This window comes from Pelecanus crispus, chromosome W, assembly GCF_030463565.1.
Source record: "Pelecanus crispus isolate bPelCri1 chromosome W, bPelCri1.pri, whole genome shotgun sequence".
Lineage (NCBI taxonomy): Eukaryota > Metazoa > Chordata > Aves > Pelecaniformes > Pelecanidae > Pelecanus > Pelecanus crispus.
Window position 1 is genome coordinate 12,657,580 of NC_134675.1, and position 21,332 is coordinate 12,678,911.

The following is a 21,332-nucleotide window of genomic DNA, read 5'->3' on the forward strand; positions in this document are numbered from 1 at the left end:
AGAATAATGTACTATTTGCAGAGGAAACAATTATTTTTTTTCTTTTTCCACAGACAAGAACTAGAAGGTGGTAAATGAAGCTAGCTCATGGGTTGGAAAAGTCAAAGGCCAACTTCTTTTCTATGTTTCTATTCAACTGTTTTTATAGGAAGGCAAAAGTTTAAAAACACACACACACACACCCCCCTTTAAAAAATGAGTTAAATTCATAGGAGATTGATAATGAAGTTTGACAGACAGCAATGGATCTGTAAGCCATGCATGGCCTGGGAAGCCCCCACCCAGTTGAAGTCAGTGTACACTGGAGGAATAGTCATTCCATGTTCCCTGAACATGGCCTGACCATTGCCAGTTACAGGTTATGGAACAAGGATTTGGTTTGAACTTTTAACACCGTTCTCATATTATATTCCAAACACCTAACAGTCTCAAAACACTTAGACTGAAGATCAAAGATCACTATTTATAGATGCAAGTCATTCCACTATTTAATGCTCTTAAATAGCACTAGTATTCTCACAAATACACCACCAAATATTTTTGCTTTATCTGTCTTCCTACAAGTCTTTTATAATTTTATAAACATCCTAACTCAATGAAATACTTATTTCATTAAAGTTGCTAAGCGGGGGGGGGGAGAAGTCTTACAAGGCAGGGAATTATTTTTATCTGACAGCAATCACACTAGAATAGCACTTTAAGCTATGAATAGCTCGCAAGACAAAATTTTAAATCTACATTGATTCAAAGATCAAAAGAATGTTTACAGCTGTCATGTTTATTTAAACAAAGACAGCACAAAAGCATTTTTTGTCAGAGCTGACCTAGAAATTTTCAAGTAAAAACTAATTTTGCTAGACAAGCATAAAGGGAAATGAAAATGAAGTTTATAACAGAAACTTGTTACCATATTAACATTAAAAACTCAGACTTTCCACTCAGGTATGGCAAAGCACAGAGCTAAGACTAAGATCCTCTTTCTGCTTAAAGAATAAGTTATCCAAAATCCATGTTCATTAGACCATTTCTCTCCCACCACCTCTTGTAGCATTTATTCACTTTCTCCTCTTCCCATGCCTCTTACCTAATTCCCAAGTTCACACATGTCTTCCTGTTCAGTTATCCATTAATCACTTGAAACTCTCACTTATTAAATACTGTCATAGAATCATAGAATGGTTTGGGTCAGAAGGGACCTTTAGAGATCATCTAGCCCAACCCCCCTGCAGTGAGCAGGGACAGCTTTAACTAGATCAGGTTGCTCAGAGCCCCATCCACCCTGATCTTGAATGTTTCTAGGAATGGGGCCTCTACTACCTCTCTGGGCATCCTGTAATGATGATAATCTTCTAATGATGGCCCTGTGCCTCAATGTTACCCAACCTACGTTATCTTCCACTCCCTGCTTTTACCTTGCCTCTTCAGCTGCACTTCCCCACAATCAAACTGTGACACTCTCTCCTACTGCAGCCCCCTTCCCCACCTCATCTTACCGTGACATGTAATACATTATAAACCTGTAAGTGAAAAGTTAAAGATCTGAATTTCTGTGGCCCTCATGGATTTCCTTAGAAGTTCCTGAAGTTTCCTTGCATGAAACTTCAAAATCATTTCACTTAAGCACAAAACAGCCAACCTTCATGAAGCGGTCAGTTACCTCTTACATTGTTCTACTCAGCTTCCAGGCAATTGTCAAGCTAGTAAATTGCAGATGCCATTTCACATTTATAGACATTACATACCTCAAAATAACAAGAAAGTCTCTTTAATGGATTACAGAGTGAAGATAAAAAAAAATACTTCATAAAAATGAGGACAAAATACTTATATGAGACCATGTAATGTTTTACTTCAGAATACTTTCTTTGTTTTACCCGTAAGAGTTACTAAAAATCTCTTCCCACTACAGAAATATACATTCTCTCTCTAATTTTCAGTTAACTCCTAATAGGAGAGCAGCAGTTCTACTATACCTGGCACAGACCAGAAAAGGGTGGGGAAGAGTTAAAAATCCATGAAAATCTCTGATTCAAAAGAAAGGAAAAGAAAAGAAGCACTTGCAGAGTTCCAACCCTGAGGCTTCAAGATACATACATGGTAATAAAAAAAAAAATAATGTGTTTAATTAACTTGGTTAAGGCCACCTGTTTACAGAACCTTCTACAGAACAACATAGACTGTGGCTGCCAATGCATTCCTTGATCTAACCCAGTGAGTCTCAATCTATTATAGATTACTTTGCAGACCACAGAGCCATGGCAAATAGAAATCAGCTTTATAAGTCTTTTAAAAAAGCATCATAAAGCCATGTAATAGTCTGTGAACATAACCAAGGGTTACAATAGCCTGCTACCATAAAATAAAATATTTATTTATTTTAGCAACAACAGGCCCCTCAGGCCCATCCTCAGATCCATACAGACTCATATTCAGTATTAGAGGTCAGCGTTAGGTCAAAGTCTTGGCCTTGACTCAGACTCAATTTACATTTATGAAGAACCACAACAGCAGAGCTTCTCTGAGATAATGCATGTAACACTGCCCAGTCTAAACTTCTCTTTCTAAATGCCTTTTCAGTTTGTATTCAGACTTAAGATTACTCCTTAAACCCTCACCTAGCACCCTCTACTTAAAAGCAAAACAAAAGATCTATTGTAACCAAACTGAAATAAACCAAAGGGGAACCTTCTGAAGGAGAAACATCACCAGAGTTACCTGAAACCCTGAATTCCTGTTCTCAGGAAATTCCAAATTCTTCTTCTATGAAAGACACAAAAAGACTTCAAAACTTAGTAAAGAATGCAATTTCTGAAACTTCATTTAGAGACAGCAAAAATAAAATGTTGTTTTAACCCTTTTTAGGAATGGTAGACCCATCAGAAGGGGAGCTGGCCAAACTGGAAAGTAACAGAAAGCCAAGACAGACAACAGTTACAGTTCCTGAGGAGTCCAAAAGTCCTAGCTCTGAGGCAATATATCTGACAGTCTATCAAGACATGAAACCTCTAACTTAATGGTTTCTAAGCTATGAGGCACAATCTAGGTTAGAGAAAGCTTTCACTTTAGCAAAGGGTAAATTCTGAATTTACAGGTAGCCTGTTTTCTATTAGAAGAATATTTCAGCCAGCTCTACTTGGATGCTGAAAGACAGAAAAATGAGACTTCCTGAACTGTGCTGGAGTTTGCTATTACTTTTATTACTTCTGCATAGATGGCATTCAAATAATGTGTCAATGGCAGCAATATAAAAGCTCTGAGACATAAAACTATTGTTTTGTTTATCCATAAACAACTATCTAGCTTTCCCAAACAATGGTTTCTTCCTTGCCATCTATTCTTTCTGATATGCGGTAGACTATTCTTACGGCATGTTCTCAGAAATCACAGATGACAAACATACTGGAAAATATTCTATGCCTACTGGCATCATGGGAAGTTATTGAAAGCAATTATCTCCAGCTCTCATTAATGATCCTCACAAAATTTACATGCCAGCATGTCATGGTTTAGCCCCAGCCAGCAACTAAGTACCATGCAGCCTCTCACTCACCCCCGCTACCCCGGTGGGATGGGGGAGAGAATCGGAGGAGTAAGAGTGAGAAACACTCCTGGGTTGAGATAAGAACAGTTTGATAATTGAAATAAAGTAAAATAGTAATGATAATAGTAACAATATAATGATGATGATGATAATAATAATAATAGTAAACAAAGCAAGTGATGCACAATGCAATTGCTCACCACCCGACGACCGATACCCAGACAGTTCCCGAGCAGCGATCGCTGCTCCCTGGCCAACCCCCCCTAGTTTATATATTGAGTATGACATCATATGGTATGGAATAGCCCTTTGGTCAGTTTGGATCAACTATTCTGGCTGTGCCCCCTCACAGTTTTCTTGTTTACCTGGCAGAGCATGGGAAGCTGAAAAGTCTTTGACTAGCATAAGCAGTACTTAGCAACAACTAAAACATCAGTGTGTTATCAACATTCTTCTTCTACTAAATCCAAAACACAGCACTATGCCAGCTACTAGGAAGAAAATTAACTCTCTCCCAGCCGAAACCAGGACAGTATCCACCCCTTATTCTGTACCATCTACATCATGCACAGGCCCTCCCCTTCCCAATGTGTTCTAATTAGTCACCACCACTTTCCCTATCTTGATATATACACACAGATATCATTCCCTTTGTCTATGGGCCATCCCTCTAAAATGTCCATTGAGTTCATTTATTCCATGACTTTGGGTTCCATCCGTCATCACAGTCTTTCAGAGCAGGAGAGGTGGTGTGCAGTGTTGGACTGTTGCATGCTGAAGCCAGTTCTCATTCCAACACGGTTTCATCAAAGTTCATTTTCATTAAGCTGGGCAATTCTTACTGTAATACCATTGATGTGGCATATAGCAACCATAACATACAGTATTATATACTTAACACTAACATACTATATTATTATATTAACATTATACTATATTATAATATTAACAAGCAGTTAAGAGATAACATACAGTCAAGAGATAGCATACAGTATTATATAGCAATTAACATCATAACATTCAGTTTATTGGCTATTTTCACCCAAAATCAAATTCCCTTGAGGTACACATTGGACTTCCCCATCCTTTCGCATCACCCACCAAGTGCACCCAGGCCCCTGAGCAAAAGCAATCCCATGAATGGGTTTGCCTTTGCCAGAGGGGGAAGTAACCCAGACTGTCTTCCCCAGCATATTTTTTATGTGCACTTTAATGCAGCCTCTCACTCACCCCTGCTACCCCGGTGGGATGGGGGAAGAGAATCGGACGAGTAAGAGTGAGAAACACTCCTGGGTTGAGATAAGAACAGTTTGATAATTGAAATAAAGTAAAATAGTAATGCTAATAGTAACAATATAATGATGATGATGATAATAATAATAATAATAGTAAACAAAGCAAGTGATGCACAATGCAATTGCTCACCACCCGACGACCGATACCCAGACAGTTCCCGAGCAGCAATCGCTGCTCCCCGGCCAACTCCCCCCAGCTTATATACTGAGCATTATGTCATATGGTATGGAATAGCCCTTTGGTCAGTTTGGGTCAACTATTCTGGCTGTGCCCCCTCCCAGTTTCTTGTGCACCTGGCAGAGCATGGGAAGCTGAAAAGTCCTTGACTAGCATAAGCAGTACTTAGCAACAACTAAAAACATCAGTGTGTTATCAACATTCTTCTCATACTAAATCCAAAACACAGCACTATGCCTGCTACTAGGAAGAAAATTAACTCTATTCCAGCCGAAACCATGACACAGCATAATAAAAATACAACTTGGAGACCTGTAAAACATAGAAGGTTCATTTCTACTTTTAAGATGAGAATGAGAAGAAATAGTTGTCAACAGATGTATAGCCTGAGATGGACTAGCTAAAGCAAATATGGAACTTGGAAGAACTTTGAAAGTCAGTTTAGGTCATTTGTAGGATTAGGCAAAGCAAATTGAGTAGTCTGCTGGTATAAATTATATGTGTGAGACTGATTTTTATGTTGCATAGCACAATTGGCAAAGAGCCTACTTACTTGTAACATTTACAGCGCATGTGTCATGAAGCGAGAATACCTGAATGCTTGCTTTGAGTAGTTATCTCAATACTGAGAAAAAGACTCATGTTTTGTATATTAAAAATTCAGGTATCTTTTCTTAGAGGTACTTAAAGGGGCAGAGAGAAACACTGGCGGGGAAAAAGCAGGAAAAGAAACTGAGGACTAAATGACATCCCAGTGTTTAATTACTTTCCCAGCATAAGCATCTCTCTTGAACCACTACTTTCTGCACACCACTTCAAGTATTCTTCCTTCAAGAAAGTCATTTCAGTTTTACTGACCTTTCAAATCAATGTCACAGCATCTCATTTTAACCTTGCACAAAACCATGTAACTTGAGAAGGTACGTCCTCCCCCATATCTTCATTTTTAGACATTTCAGGGCTAAACCCAAGAATGCAATCCAACAAAACAAAAACTGCTGCTGAACACAAAGTATTTATTTTTTCACCCCATCGCAGCACATTCCTACTATCTCTCTTGATGCCACAGTAGCATTTGTGTAGTCAACTAGGTGAGAACGTGGCCTGTCGAATGGCCAGTCTCTTCACCTGATTCACAGAGAATACGAACAAATTGCAGAGGCAGCATGGAAAAGGGAAGGAACATGGTTGGAACAGAAAGCAAAAGGCAAGAGCATCCCCTTCAGTGATAACCGACACTTCAATGGACAAACTTGTTTCAAAACCTGAACAGTTTTCACAACCTGAATAGCTATGGCTACACGTATTCAGTTAGTCCAGCACGGCAGTACTCAGCAGTGGCGTGACTTCGTTCAGGCCACGATAGTCCACTGTTAGCCTCCACTCCCCATTAGACTTTCACACTGGCCATATGGGACTGTTAAAGGATGAGCGAGTCTTGCTGATCACTCCTTGGCTCTCCAGTCGACGAATCAGCTTATGGATGGGAATCAGGGAGTCTCGGTTGGTGTGATATTGCTGCCAGTGCACTGTTGTGGTAGCGATTGGCACCTGTTGTTCTTCGACCTTCAGCAACCCTACAATCGAAGGGTCCTCCGAGAGACCGGGCAAGGTGGACAGATGTTTCCTTTCCTCTGTCTCCAAGGCAGCTGTACCAAAAGCCCACCAGTACCCTTTTGGGTCCTTGAAATACCCTCTCCTGAGGCAATCTATGCCAAGGATGCACGGAGCATCTGGGCCAGTCACAATGGAGTGCTTCTGCTACTCATTCCCAGTTAGGCTCACTTCAGCCTCCAATACGGTTAGCTGTTGGGATCCCCCTGTCACTCCAGGAATACAGATGGGTTCTGTCCCTCTATAGCTTGATGGCATTAGGGTACACTGTGCACCGGTGTCCACTAGAGCCTTCTACTCCTGTGGGTCTGATGTGCCAGGTCATTGAATCCCCACAGTCCAGTAAACCCGGTTGTCCCTTTCCTCCACCTGGCTGGAGGCAGGGGCCCTCTAGTCCTGGTCATAGTATTCGTTGTTCACTTCCTGTAAATGTTAATCAGGAGTCCCTCTATTAAGATCAGAAGTAAGATCAGCCCTTCTACTCTGTCTGGGGAACTGCCCACTGGAAGGTGGAGCAGCAATTTTCCTCGAAGAACCCCCTTTTGTGACTGTTTTTCCTTGCAACTCATGCACCTGTGCCTCTAGGGTCAAGGTGGATTTTCCATACCACTTCCTCATGTCCTCTCCGTGATCACGCAGGTAAAACCACAGGATGCCCCGTGGTGTGTATCCTCTATATCCTCTCTCTTGAGCAGAAGAACGCTGACTCCTAATGGCCAAGATATTGGTCCGTATAGGTGGAGAGCAGGACATATTATCTTTGAGTTGCTGGACCTCCTGGGACAGTTTCTCCACAGCTGAGACAAGGGAGGAAGAGATATTTTCTTAGTATTCCCGGCGTCGTCTAGCCACTTGTTCCACTGCTGGTGCCTCGTCATCTTTCCAGGTCAGTATTGCCAATTAGTTGGCATAGATGCTGGTGTGCTCTGTACCACCTTCCGCCACATGGGTCGTGTGTACCTGACTTCATCTGGATCTTTGGGTAACTGCTCATTGTTCAGGTCACTATAAATCACCTCCAGCATGCTCTCTACCATCCATTTGCCTGGGCGGTATATAACATCTTCCTTGAAGGGATACCTTCCCTTCACGCTTGACAGGAGTTGCCTCCAGAGGCTGAGCGCTTTTGTCCCTTTTCCAATTGCTTTGTCAATGCCCCCTTCCCTAGAAAGGGATTCCCAGCTGTTTGGCTTCCTTATCCTCTAATTCCTGGCTACTGGCCCTGTTATCCCAGCATGGGAGCAGCCGGGTGACTATGTGCTCACCTGGACGATGACTTGACTGAAATCTTTTCGCATACCTCGCAGCTCACTCAGGGATAAGGATCCGGTGGTTTCCGTCTCATTTACTAGTTCTTCCTCCTCCTCCTCTCCTTGTGATGGCCCCATTTTTTCATCATCCCTTTCTAAACGAGCTGACTTTTGCTTCCAAGATTTCTTCTTGGGTATGTGGACGACTGATACCAGCACAGGTTGGTTCTCTGGTTCAGCTGCAGTGCCTTTCACTGGGGTTTGAGTAACCACAATGCCTGTCGCGGGGGTTGGAGTAACCGCGATGCCTGTCACCGGGGTTGGAGTAGCTGCAATATTCTTAAATAGTTTGTTAACCCTAAGCAAGACCTGACACATATTCAGGAGACATAGGAATAGGAACATGCTGGTTTGAACATCCCAAGGATATTCAACATTCTCAAGAGCTATTTTAATTAGGCTGGAAAAGAAGGGGAAGATGGAGGAAGGTGTCTCCCCCATAGGTTGGCTCTCCAAGGAGGAAAAAAAAGTGTAATTATTAATAATTTCTGATAGATGGCTCCTGAAGTACAGAGTTGACGGCAATGCTCAGTACAAATACAAGATTGATCTATCCTGGTTTCGGCTGGGATAGAGTTAATTTTCTTCCTAGCAGCAGGCATAGTGCTGTGTTTTGGATTTAGTAGGAGAAGAATGTTGATAACATGCTGATGTTTTTAGTTGTTGCTGAGTACTGCTTATGCTAGTCAAGGACTTTTTCAGCTTCCCATGCTCTGCCAGGCGCACAAGAAACTGGGAGGGGGCACAGCCAGAATAGTTGATCCAAACTGACCAAAGGGCTATTCCATACCATATGACGTCATGCTCAGTATATAAACTGGGGGGGGGGTGGCCGGGGAGCAGCGATCGCTGCTCGGGAACTGTCTGGGTATCGGTCGGCGGGTGGTGAGCAATTGCATTGTGCATCACTTGTTTCGTGTATCATTATTATTATTATCATTATTATACTGTTACTATTAGCATTACTATTTTACTTTATTTCAATTATTAAACTGTTCTTATCTCAACCCAGGAGTGTTTCTCACTCTTACTCCTCCGATTCTCTCCCCCATCCCATCGGGGTAGGGGGAGTGAGCGAGCGGCTGCGTGGTGCTTAGTTGCTGGCTGGGGCTAAACCACGACAGATCTCACGACCAATAATTTTATCATACCATAAGCCAGTGTTACACAGTACAGCAAAGCAATAACCTTAATCCATCTCCCAGAGGTAATAAACAGCACATAAATACTGATAAACAGTATATATGGTATGTAAGGTTTTACATAACACAACTCTGAGAACAAATGCAACAACTCTGAGAGCAAGTAAATCAACATTGTGACCAGCGATTATTAAACTAATATAACAAATGCTTATTAGAAATTTGTTTTAACACGCTCTGGTCAGATATGTTGTTATCTCAACCCTTCGAGCCCCACATTGGTCACCAAAAAGGACTGCTGTGGTTTAACCCCAGTCGGCAACTAAGCACCACGCAGCTGCTTGCTCATCCTCCCCACCCCGGTGGGATGGGGGAGAGAATTGGAAAAAAAATACGTAAAACCCATGGGTTGAGATAAAGGCAGTTTAATAGGACAGAAAAGGAAGAGAAAGTAATAATAATAATAATGATAAAAGAATATACAGAACAAGTGATGCACAATGCAATTGCTCACCACCCGCAGACCGATACCCAGACAGTTCCCGAGCAGCGATCGCTGCTCCCCGGCCACCCCCCCCCCAGTCAATCACTTCGCTCCCCGGTCAGCCCCCCCCAGTTTATATACTGAGCATGACATCATGTGGTATGGAATAGCCCTTTGGTCAGTTTGGATCAACTATTCTGGCTCTGCCCCCTCCCACTTTCTTGTGTACCTGGCAGAGCATGGGAAGCTGAAAAGTCCTTGACTGGCATAAGCAGTACTCAGCAACAACTAAAAACATCAGTGTGTTATCAACATTCTTCTCCTATTAAATCCAAAACACAGCACTATGCCTGCTACTAGGAAGAAAATTAACTCTATCCCAGCCGAAACCAGGACATTGGCGAAGTAAGGAGGAGGGGCAGCAAAACTGTTACCATGGACTTCCGGAGGGCAGACTTTGGCCTGTTCGGGACACTGGTTGGGAAAGTCCCTTGGGAGGCAGACCTGAAAGGCAAAGGGGTCCAGGAAGGCTGGGCCTTCTTCAAGAAGGAAGTCTTAAAGGCACAGGAGCAGGCTATCCCCATGTGCCATAAGACAAACCGGCGGGGAAGACGACCGGCCTGGCTGAACAGGGAGCTTTTGGTGGGACTCAGGGGAAAAAAGGACAGTCTACTGCCATTGGAAGAAGGGGCAGGCAACTCTGGAAGAGTACACGGATCTTGTTAGGTCATGCAGAGAGGAAAACAGAAAAGCAAAAGCCCAGCTAGAACTCAATCTGGCCACTGTTGTAAGAGATAAAAAATGTTTTTACAAGTACATTGACAACAAAAAGAGAGCCAAGGCAAATCTCCATCCTTTGCTGGATGCAGGGGGGAACACTGCCACAAAGGATGAGGAAAAGGCTGAGGTACTTAACGCTGCCTTTGCCTCTGTCTTTAATAACCAGTCATCCCCAGGGTATTCAGATGCCTGAGCTGGAAGACAGGGACAGGGAGCAGAATGGAAACCCCATAAACCAGGAGGAAGCAGTTAATGACCTGCTACGCCACCTGGATGCTCACATGTCTATGGAGCCAGATGGGATCCACCCGAGAGTATTGAGGGAGCTGGCAGAGGAGCTTTCCAAGCCACTTTCCATCATCTATGATCTGTCAGCAGTCCTGGTTAACAGGGGAGGTCCCTGATGACTGGAGGCTTGCCAATGTGACACCCATCCACAAGAAGGGCTGGAAGGAGGACCTGGGAAACTACAGGCCTGTCAGCCTGACCTCGGTGCCGGGGAAGATTATGGAGTGGTTCATATTGAGTGTGCTCAACAGGCAAGTGTAGATCAGCCAGGGGATCAGGCCCAGCCAGCATGGGTTCATGAAAGGCAGGTCCTGCTTGACCAACCTGATCTCCTTCTATGACCTGGTGACCCGCCTGGTGGATGAAGGAAACGCTGTGGATGTCATCTACCTGGACTTTAGCAAAGCCTTTGACACCGTCTCCCACAGCATTCTCCTAGGGAAGCTGGCAGCTCATGGCTTGGAGGAGCGTACTCTTCGCTGGGTAAAAAAGTGGCAGGGTGGTCAAGCCCAGAGAGTTGTGGTAAATGGAGTTAAGTCCAGTTGGTGACCAGTCACGAGCGGTGTTCCCCAGGGCTCTGTTTTGGGGCCAGCCTTGTTTAATATCTTTATCAATGATCTGGATGAGGGGATTGAGTGCACCCTCACTAAGTTTGCAGACGACACCAAACTTGGTGGGAGTGTCAATCTGTTCAAGGGTAGGATGGCCCTGCAGAGGGATCTGGACAGACTGGATCGATGGGCCAAGGCCAACTGTATGAGGTTCAACAAGGCCAAGTGCCAGGTCCTGCACTTGGGTCACAACAACCCCATGCAACGCTACAGGCTTGGGGAAGAGTGGCTGGAAAGCTGCCTGGCCGAAAAGGACCTGGGGGTATTGGTAGACAGCCGGCTGAACATGAGCCAGCAGTGTGCCCAGGTGGCCAAGAAGGCCAACAGCATCCTGGCTTGTATCAGGAATAGTGTGGCCAGCAGGAGCAGGGAGGTGATTGTCCCTCTGTACTCGGTGCTGGTGAGGCCACACCTGGAATACTGTGTCGTCCAGTTTTGGGCCCCTCAGTACAAGAAGGACATTGAGGTGCTGGAGCATGTCCAGAGAAGGGCAACAAAGCTGGTGAAGGGTCTAGAGCACAGGCCTTATGAGGAGTGGCTGAGGGAACTGGGGTTTGTTAGTCTGGAGAAGAGGAGGCTGAGGGGGAGACCTTATCACTCTCTGCAACTACTTGAAAGGAGGTTGTAGTGAGGTGGGTGTTGGTCTCTTCTCCCAAGTAGTTAGCAATAGGACAAGAGGAAATGGGCTCAAGCTGCGCCAGGGGAGGTTTAGATTGGATATTAGGAAAAATTTCTTCACGGAAAGGGTAGTCAAGCACTGGAACAGGCTGCCCAGAGAGATGGTGGAGTCACCATCCCTGGAAGTGTTAAAAAAAACGGGTAGACGTGGCACTTTGGGACATGGTTTAGTGGGCATGGTGGTGTTGGACTGATGGTCGGACTGATGATCTTAGAGATCCTTTCCAACCTTAATGATTCCTAGTTTTTACTTTCATTAAAAAAATAATCCTGCCACCAAGCCAGGAAATATGAAATTACTACTCTACCCTTAATTGGTTTAGTGGTGGACTTGGTAGTGTTAGCTTAATGGTTGGACTGGATGATCTTTTCCAACCTAAACAATTCTATGATTCTATAATGCCGTGTCAACATTTTCATTACGAGATAAAAAAATTCCACTCATTTCACTGTTCTCGCATTAAAAGGAACAAGTTTTTCCATTTAGTACTTAACATATACTAACTGTAAATTGAAAGTCTCAGACACCGACTGCAGATGCTGCTAAAGCAGAAGTCCCATTTAAACATCCAGCACAGGCAAAGCAGTTGTAATTAGCACTTCCTAAGCAATTAGTATAGATCAAACATCCATCTGGCATTTACCTCAACCTAGCCAATAAATGTTATACCTGCCTTCTCCACTGTGCAATGTAGAATACATACTGAAATGGCAACATAATATGTATGGAATGCTTCTCTCATGGTAGAGACTGTCAAATATGGAAGTGCCGGAGTAAAATCAAGTGTCTACTGAAGTCAAAAATGGAAGTGCAATGTGCTGTGCAAAAATTATTTGCTAAACAGAAAACTCATGGCACAGCCCATGTACAAAAGACACCTAGCCTGGCAGTTAAGGACTCTCTAACTAATACAACCACGATGCTATCTAGTAAGAACATAAAGGCAGATGACTAGAAAGTGTATAGCAATAAGTAGCTTACAAGTGCTTAAAAGAATATCAGCAATACAAAGATATGCAAAAAGCCCGATAGCCTAATTTCCTGGTGTGATGAATAAATCCTGTAACATCCACAAATAGTAAAAGACCTATGAGTGTTTAACAGCTCTCCATTTACAAAGATCTAGTTTACAAGGCATACTATTTTATTATCTTAATGGTCCATCACAAACAGGGGGAAGAAAAAAAAAAAAGAAGGGTTGAAATGCAGTATTTTAGTATAAGATATACAGGGGGAGGTGGGGAAGACTTGACATGCATAATAGAGGTCTGCACTCACACTAACAGCTTAGTCATAGTACCACACACCTACATGCTCCTACTCATCCAGGCTTACATACGATGCACTTAGAGGAAGGGAAGTTGTGCACTATTTTATGTGTAACCTTGTAATTTTTATGTCTGAAACGTGTATATTAAATCATTTGCAGTAACATTTTATGAGAATTTCTGAAAGGAAAGAAAATAAATTACTGAAATCAATCTAAGACCTGTTTGCAAGCTGGGAAAAAACCAGTTAAAAGTGGCACATGATAAATTGACTATTTTTTTTTCTTTACTAAAAGTTATGAGAAAAGAGATTGAGAACGTTGTCTATGTAGAGGAAACTAAGCCATGTGTTTACTCCAGACTAGCTTCCCCTTCCCATCCTTCCAGTGGATGAAAAACTGGACATGAGCCAGCAATGTGCACTTGCAGCCCAGAAAGCCAACCATATCCTGGGCTGCGTCAAAAGAAGTGTGGCCAGCAGGTCGAGGGTGGTGATTCTGCCCCTCTGCTCTGGTGAGACCCCACCTGGAGTACTGCATCCAGCTCTGGAGCCCTCAGCACAGGAAAGACATGGACCTGTTGGAGCGGGTCCAGAGGAGGGCCACAAAAATGATCAGAGAGATGGAACACCTCTCCTATGAGGAAAGGCTGAGAGAGTTGGGGTTGTTCAGCCTGGAAAAGAGAAGGCTCCAGGGAGACCTTATTGTGGCCTTTCAGTACTTAAAGGGGGCCTATAGGAAGGATGGGGACAGACGTTTTAGTAGGGCCTGTAGCAGTAAGACAAGGGGTAACGGTTTTAAACTAAAAGAAGGTAGATTCAGACTAGATATAAGGAAGAAATTTTTTTACAATGAGGGTGGTGAAACACTGGAACAGGTTGCCCAGAGAGGTGGTAGATGCCCCATCCCTGGAAACATTCAAGATCAGGCTGGATGGGGCTCTGATCAACTTGATCTAGTTGAAGATGTCCCTGCTCATTGCAGCAGGGGTTGGACTAGATGACTTTTGGAGGTCTCTTCCAACTGAAACCATTCTACGATTCCCCCAGTAATGCAACACAGAAGTGAATATGTGCTGTAGTAATTGTTTGCTCCGTGAGTAGGAAAGTCATTCTTGACTATACTGCCTGTAACACTTAGCCTGGTCAATTTAGCATTGCAAAGAAGGACCATTACATGTAGCTTAACTAATTGAGATAAATGCTGCAGTACTTGAACTACTTTAGTATCAAAGAACACCTGAAATAATATCACTTTTACTTTAATGTAAAATGTTAGTTTTCAGTTCCATGATTACTTCCCTTCTAGCAATTAACAGCAATACTTTCTCAGATGTACTTTATGCAAAATTGTTAATAAAATCAGCTTGCTACAGAAGAGGAAAAAGAGTTACAGCTTTGTTTTTAAGAGTGCTTAGAAAAACTGAGAAGTGTCACTACAAAGGCTTTAACAATGTTTTTGCCATTATCCTACACTAGACAGTTTGACATGAAAGAAGGGACTACACTACACTGGAAGTTATCCATGAATAAATAACATAGATTACAGATTAACCTTGCTGTAAGAGCAGGGATAACCATACTAGGTGCATGCAGAACCATGAAACAAACACCATTTCAACACAAAGTCAACTTGTATCCAAAGTGCTGCTTCCAAATCAGCATGTCATCTTCCAAAGAGCTCAAAAGCAAGATTTACTCAGCAGCACAGTAAAGAGGCACTTCACTGAATCTTGTAGCGCACAGAATTTGGGTACTCCTCACACACCTCCTATCTTCCGCTAGCCTGTAATTTATGTATGGACATGAAATAAAAAAAGGACCAAAAAGGTAGGCAACTATGAAAGAAAGAATTTTTCATCACAGACATTACATACTTTATTGTTATTAGGCCCTGAACATTTTGCCCAGGGAAGTGGTTGAGTCACTATCCCTGGAGGTATTTAAAAGATGTATAGACGTGGTGCTTAGGGACATGGTTTAGTGGTGGACTTGGCAGTGTTCGGTTTACAGTTGGACTCAATGATCTTAAAGGTCTTTTCCAACCTAAATGATTCTATGATTTGAAAAAAAGCACACCTTTGTCAGGGTTTCAACACATTCACACATCATTCTTCAACTGAAATGCAAATTCCCAGTAGATGCCTCTTCGTGTTTCACTCATTTGTCTCAGAAATTTTCCAGCAAAATTTGGGAGCTTTTGAATTGACATTCAGGCTGTTGCTGAAACTTTTTTTTTGGGGGGGGGGGGGGGGGGGCGCACAACTAAAAAGATACGAGGATGTCTTTTGAAAACTCAATCATTTGTTACACAGGCAAAAAAAATCCCAGACTTCTGTATCATAATATGAATTTCACAAAGCCAAATCTTAAGATCAGGGAAAATGCCACCCATATTTTGAATGTTTTCAAAATTTCTATTTCACCTTTCAGAAAAATCTCTTTTGGATTAAAATATAAAATTCAGTAACAAATCCAGCCACTCATATTTGTAAGAAGAATAAAGAAACTACATTTTAGCACTAATTTGATCAACACAAAAGAGCACATCTGAAGCAGGCAAACTGGCTCCCTAATAACTTATTTCAATACAACGAAAAGTATCATAAGCTGGAGACCTTCATGTGAACTATTTGGACAAAAAGCTATGCGGTAACACTAAATCTTCAGCAATAAATGAAGTTTCTGAAAGCCAAACACGAGTAGCAAAGATCCAAGAGAATTTCTGTACCTAACAAAGTGATTTAATATTACTTCACTCTCACAAATGACATTTTAGTCTTCACCAACAAAAGCTTAAATAAAACCAGAAGTATTTACTGTTGCAGCAGACTGCAGTACATGACGATTATTTCAGTGTAATTTATCCGAGTTTTCTTTCAGCAAATAAGGAATTAGTTACAGATCAAATAAGTATTTTATCTTACTAAATATAATTATCTGAACTACAGAAGTAGGTGCCGTGTCTCTATAGCTGCTTCAATTTGTTTAGTTGTAGCATATTGTATAGAGGACAGGAACAGCTGTGTGCATTGCTGTATTTTAATAGATTTCCAACTTGTACTGGGATAACTCCAAAAAGTGAAAAAAAAATAAACCCAACCATAAAAACCCCTACACGTACAAAAAACTTAAATGGAGTGACACTTATAGAGCACAGCCACCTAGCAACCTCTCAGTTTTCTATGGGACTCAGTTACAAGATGTCTAGAAGAGCTGTAATGAACAAACTGACCTGTACCCATCTCTCAGCTGCCATTTTTAAGTAAGCTAACTTAATATTTATCACTCCCTTCTTTTGGGAGTGATGACCTCAGATGCTTCAGTAGTTCTACAAAATAACCTCCTTTTGCTGTGGCTTTGACCTATCCTACTGCAATACTATTTTTAACCTAATACAGGAAAGTATTTTATTTTGGTAAGTATTTTTTATTCCTATAGCAACAGGCTATTGCTCTATTCTAAATGGATGAACACGGTTCCCTTCTCCAGTCATTTTTCTGAAGGGTTTCCAAATAAGTTGTAGGTGTTCTTGTGATGCTCCTTTTGTGCCAGTATATTACCTGCTCCTCCAAGGACACAGCATCTGTCATGTTATGCAAGCATGCACATATTTCAGCACGTACCCCTTAAAACCTATCTTGACCTTGGAATACAGAAATAGTTATGCATACACAGAAGATACAAATGGAAGAGGAACCACTGGTGGAAAAAAAAAAGCAACCAGTCCACATACATAAACTACATTTTAATTAGGCCAAACAGAAAAAAGACCATGTCCAGAAACCACATGCAAATGCAGTTAATTGTGTTCAAGTATTAAGAATGGAATTGAGGCATGCTGTTTGGTTTAGGGCAGCTAGACATTCCCATCACTGAACACATACTGCAGCAACAACCAGGCAACAACTCAAAAGTTTTGCTATGGTTGTTACAATCGTTGCACTATCCTGAAAGCAGGATTCACATAAATATCTAACAATCTCCTAGAAACACTGAACTCGTCAATCCATCACTGTCTGAATCTTCCTGAAAAACTCTTCTCTCCTATGAGTAAAGGTTCTGCCATCTACACTTAAAAATTATAAATGGTAGCTCCTTACATGCAAGGCTTTTTTTCTTATATACAATTTACATAGTGTTAAGCCATATTCACCAGTGTTTAATATTAGAAATAAAAATTAACCAAAAAAACCCCTCAAAGCTAAGTTATCAATGCAGTTATCAGTGACTTATCTGAGAGAGAAGCTATTTTTAGGGAAACATGTTCTTAGGCCAATTCAGACTAATTTATTTATTTATAACTCAACACTAAATTATTTTATCCTGTTGCAATAAAAAGGAAGGATGTTATCAGCTTTAAATCTACTGGCTTTCAGTTGAGCTTATAGCTCACATACCTGCCTTTGCCTTTCCCTTACACTTCTTGTAGTTTCACAATTATACTTTACAGACCCTATATTGCTTTTTGCTGCTTGCTATCATGACAAAATCTCACACAAATGTCACAGAAAATCAATTCTATTGGAAGTAAAAACTTTATAAAAAGCATTTCCAGATACATAAAGTACCTAATTTTTGCTTACTTATCATTAGAACAATAAAGAACAAAACAAAACAAAAAAAATCTTTGAAAATGAATCTATAGCTTTATTTTCAGTTTTAAAAGGGGAAAAAACAGAGACAAAGCGGTTTACACAGTGTAACAGAAAAGAGTACAAGCAGACACAAAACCAAAATACAAACCCTAGTGATTCATGTCTAACAAAGCTCAGAAACGGTATATGCTGCAGTTGGTGCACATAAGCCCCCTACCCTAGAGATGACATTATCATTCTTTTTGTCTGACATCTCAACTGCAAAATCTCAAAGGAGTCATGAATCTCTGTGCCACTGTAATCACTTAGTTCCTTTTTCCATACAAAGAAATATTAGATTACCTGCAGTGTGTGCCACTGCTGCACTTAGCAAAGTTACATGATTTACAATTTTGATGCACGCTGGTGCAAAGCTGGATTTTTAGGTCCAATGTTAATAATTAACTTTTGATATACTAGGAATACTTGCACCATATATTCTTTCTAGGCAGACAGAACGTTCCCTGCCTTGAAATCTTTACAGCCTAATACCCACAAATTCAGAAGATTTAGAACACAGTCGGGGGGGGGGAGAAAAGAAAAAAAAAAAAAAAAAAAAGGGCTGGAAGATCACCCAGTCTATCCCACTGTCCTGGTTTTGGCTGGGATAGAGTTAATTTTCTTCCTAGTAGCAGGCATAGTGCTGTGTTTTGGATTTAGTAGGAGAAAAATGCTGATAACACACTGATGTTTTAGTTGTTGCTAAGTACTGCTTATGCTAGCCAAGGACTTTTCAGCTTCCCATGCTCTGCCAGGTGCACAAGAACCTGGGAGGGGGCACAGCCAGGACAGCTGACCCAAACTGGCCAAAGGGCTATTCCATACCATATGATGTCATGCTCAGTGTATAAACTGGGGGGAGTGGGCCAGGGGGCAGCGATCGCTGCTTGGGGGCTAGCTGGGCATCAGTTGGCAGGCGGTGAGGGGTTGCATCACTTTTTTTTTTTTTTCCCCTGGGTTTTGTTTCTCTCTCTCGCTGTTCTCCTTTTCATTACAATTTTTATTACTATCATTATTATTATTATTTTTCAATTATTAAACGGTTTTTATCTCAACCCACGAGTTTTCTTACTTTTGTCCTTCTAATTCTCTCACCCATCCCACGGGGGGTGGGGTGGGGGGGTGGAGTCAGCTGCTGTGTGGTGCTTGGTTGCTGATGGGCTAAACCACTGACACCCACCTTCCTCAAGGCAAGACCTCCTAGACAATCCTGCCAAATATCTATCTTGTCACACCTAATTTACTTTCCTGCAACTATTCAGGTGTGTAGAAAGAGAAACACGCATATGCACAAGTCTTCAGATTCAACAGGTGGAAGAACACAACACTGACTTTATTAGGATACCATGGCAAGGTCCATCTGAAAAAAAATGGGATTACAAGAATATGGCCCAAAATACACAATCTGAGAAAGAAATAAAATATGTCATTGTGGCAGGTATATATACAGATATACCCACACACGTTAAAAAACAAACGTTAACTAGGAAAACTACTCTTTAACCTATTCATTATCAACCAGCAAATTTATTTTAGATGCAACGTACAGTCAAAGAACATATAACTTAGCAGATTGCCCCCCCCATTACTCTGTGCTCATGAACACACAGTTTTAAGACGACTTCCACCCAAATCAATAAACTGGCTTCATTAGTTTACTTATCACTAAAAAAAAAAAAAAAAAAAGCAGGTTGCTTAATTAAATTCATAACTCTTATATAAAATAAAGGCATATTATGCTTCACCATACACCACATCAAACTAAACTGACAGGACTGACTCTCTGCAGTGTGCGTACTTTTTATATTGATTACCTCTTTCAAATGAAGTAAAAAAATCCAGCACACTGGTAGAAGTATACCTTCCTCAATAACTGTTATTCACAGTATCATGACACCCAATTAAGCTATAAATTCAATAAAAACACAGAATTACATAATAATGTCATTTCCTCATTTTGACACACTTCTCATTATTCAAGACCCATTTTTGTCAAATGTATCTCCCCGAAGTTTAAGACATTTAACATGCATTAGTCTGGAAAGTCTTATTAAAAAGGGCTGCTAAGCATCCTAAAGCACCCAAGAACCCCATAAGTACCATATAGTTGTGTCTGACAAAATACATAGGAGTAGACAAAGCTCCCACATTAGAGCTACGGGTAAGTATAGGAGTATAAATATCACAGGTCTAACCAGGGCCTCCAAGTCAACCACCAACGCTGTCAGAGACTCCAGGTCCCCATCTTCCCCCCCCCCCCCCAAGCTCTACGCTGCCTTCCTTGAGATGCTACAAACATTAGAGCCCCTCTGTGAACCCTACCATCCAAAGGACGATCCGAAATCTCTGCCAGGTTCCCTCTCGCCCAACATCCAAGCACCTTCCCCACCTCCTCCAAAATCCCAAGCCTGTTCCAGCATGCGCCCCTAGCAACACCACAGTCCCAGTCCCCTGCAACGCCTCTATCCCAAACCCGCAGCAACACTCACCCAGCAGCATTCTTGCCCCCATCCCACCCCCACCCTAGCGCCACTTCGGCTCCCCTATCCCATCAACAACCTCCATAAGCCCCCGAATAACCGGTGTCCCCTCAGGCACCCCCTCCCCAGGGCCCCCCAGCACCACTAGGACTCCTCAGCCATCCCTTGCCCTCACCTCGGCCCGCCCCAGACCCACCACCACGGCCCCGGCCGCACCTCACGGTCCTTGAGGCCCAGGAGCAGCACCTCTTCCATGAGGGTGAGCCGCGTTTCCTTGGAGTCGCCTTTCTCGTCGCCGGGCTCGTCCCGGCGGCCTTCATCCTCCGAGCCGCCCCCCACCCCCCGCTCCTTGTCGGCGGTGGCGCTGCGGGAGGCCTCAGTCCGGCGCTGCACGAGGCCAGAACTGCGCTGGGTCAGGGAAGTCATGGCTGGAGGCGGCGGGAGGGCAAAGGCCCGCCGCGGGGAGAGGGGCTGGGCGACAGTTCAAGATGGGGGGAGGAGAAGGGACAGGAGCCGCTCCTGCCTCCGCCCTATCAGCACCGGGGCAATGGCCGGCCGGGGTGAATCATGGGGAGCAGGGCTCGGCCGCGGCAGGGGAGGCAAAGGCCACGGCAGTAGGGGCCGGCGTCCCCCCCTGCGGCGGCCGAGCTAGCGGAGGCGGCTTCTCCAATATGGCGGCGCGAGCTGATGCCAGCGGAGGATGTGGCAGCGGCAGGCGCGGGGGAGGGACCGGAAAGGGCCGCGGGCGGGAGGAGCCCCCCGTGGGGCAGGAGGTGGGGACGCAGCCCCCTCAGCCTCAGGGAGTGCGGGCGGTACCGGCTGTTGTTGACTGTTACTGTTACCTGGGGCTGTGGAGGACAGTTAATCCAACACTCCGGGCGGAGGGGAGGGGGGACGGCCAGTCAGCCGGTGCCCGCCAGGGGCTGGCTAACACACTCTCTTAAATTGATTTTTTTTTTCTTAAAAAGTGTCTTATTTAAAACCTTAAATCTCCTTGATTTAATTTTTAGCCACAAGACCATGTCTG

General features: G+C 43.0%; 1 protein-coding gene across 1 annotated transcript in view; it reads right to left on the reverse strand.

Annotated features, from left to right (window-relative positions):
* Positions 1–20,731, reverse strand: part of LOC142596504 (Golgi phosphoprotein 3-like) — a 40,488-nt gene extending 19,757 nt beyond the window's left edge. The window contains exon 1 of the mRNA XM_075725631.1: positions 20,522–20,731. Coding sequence (XP_075581746.1) covers positions 20,522–20,731 — 210 coding nt within the window. The remainder of the gene's footprint in view (positions 1–20,521) is intronic.
* Between the last annotated feature and the right edge of the window lie 601 nt (positions 20,732–21,332).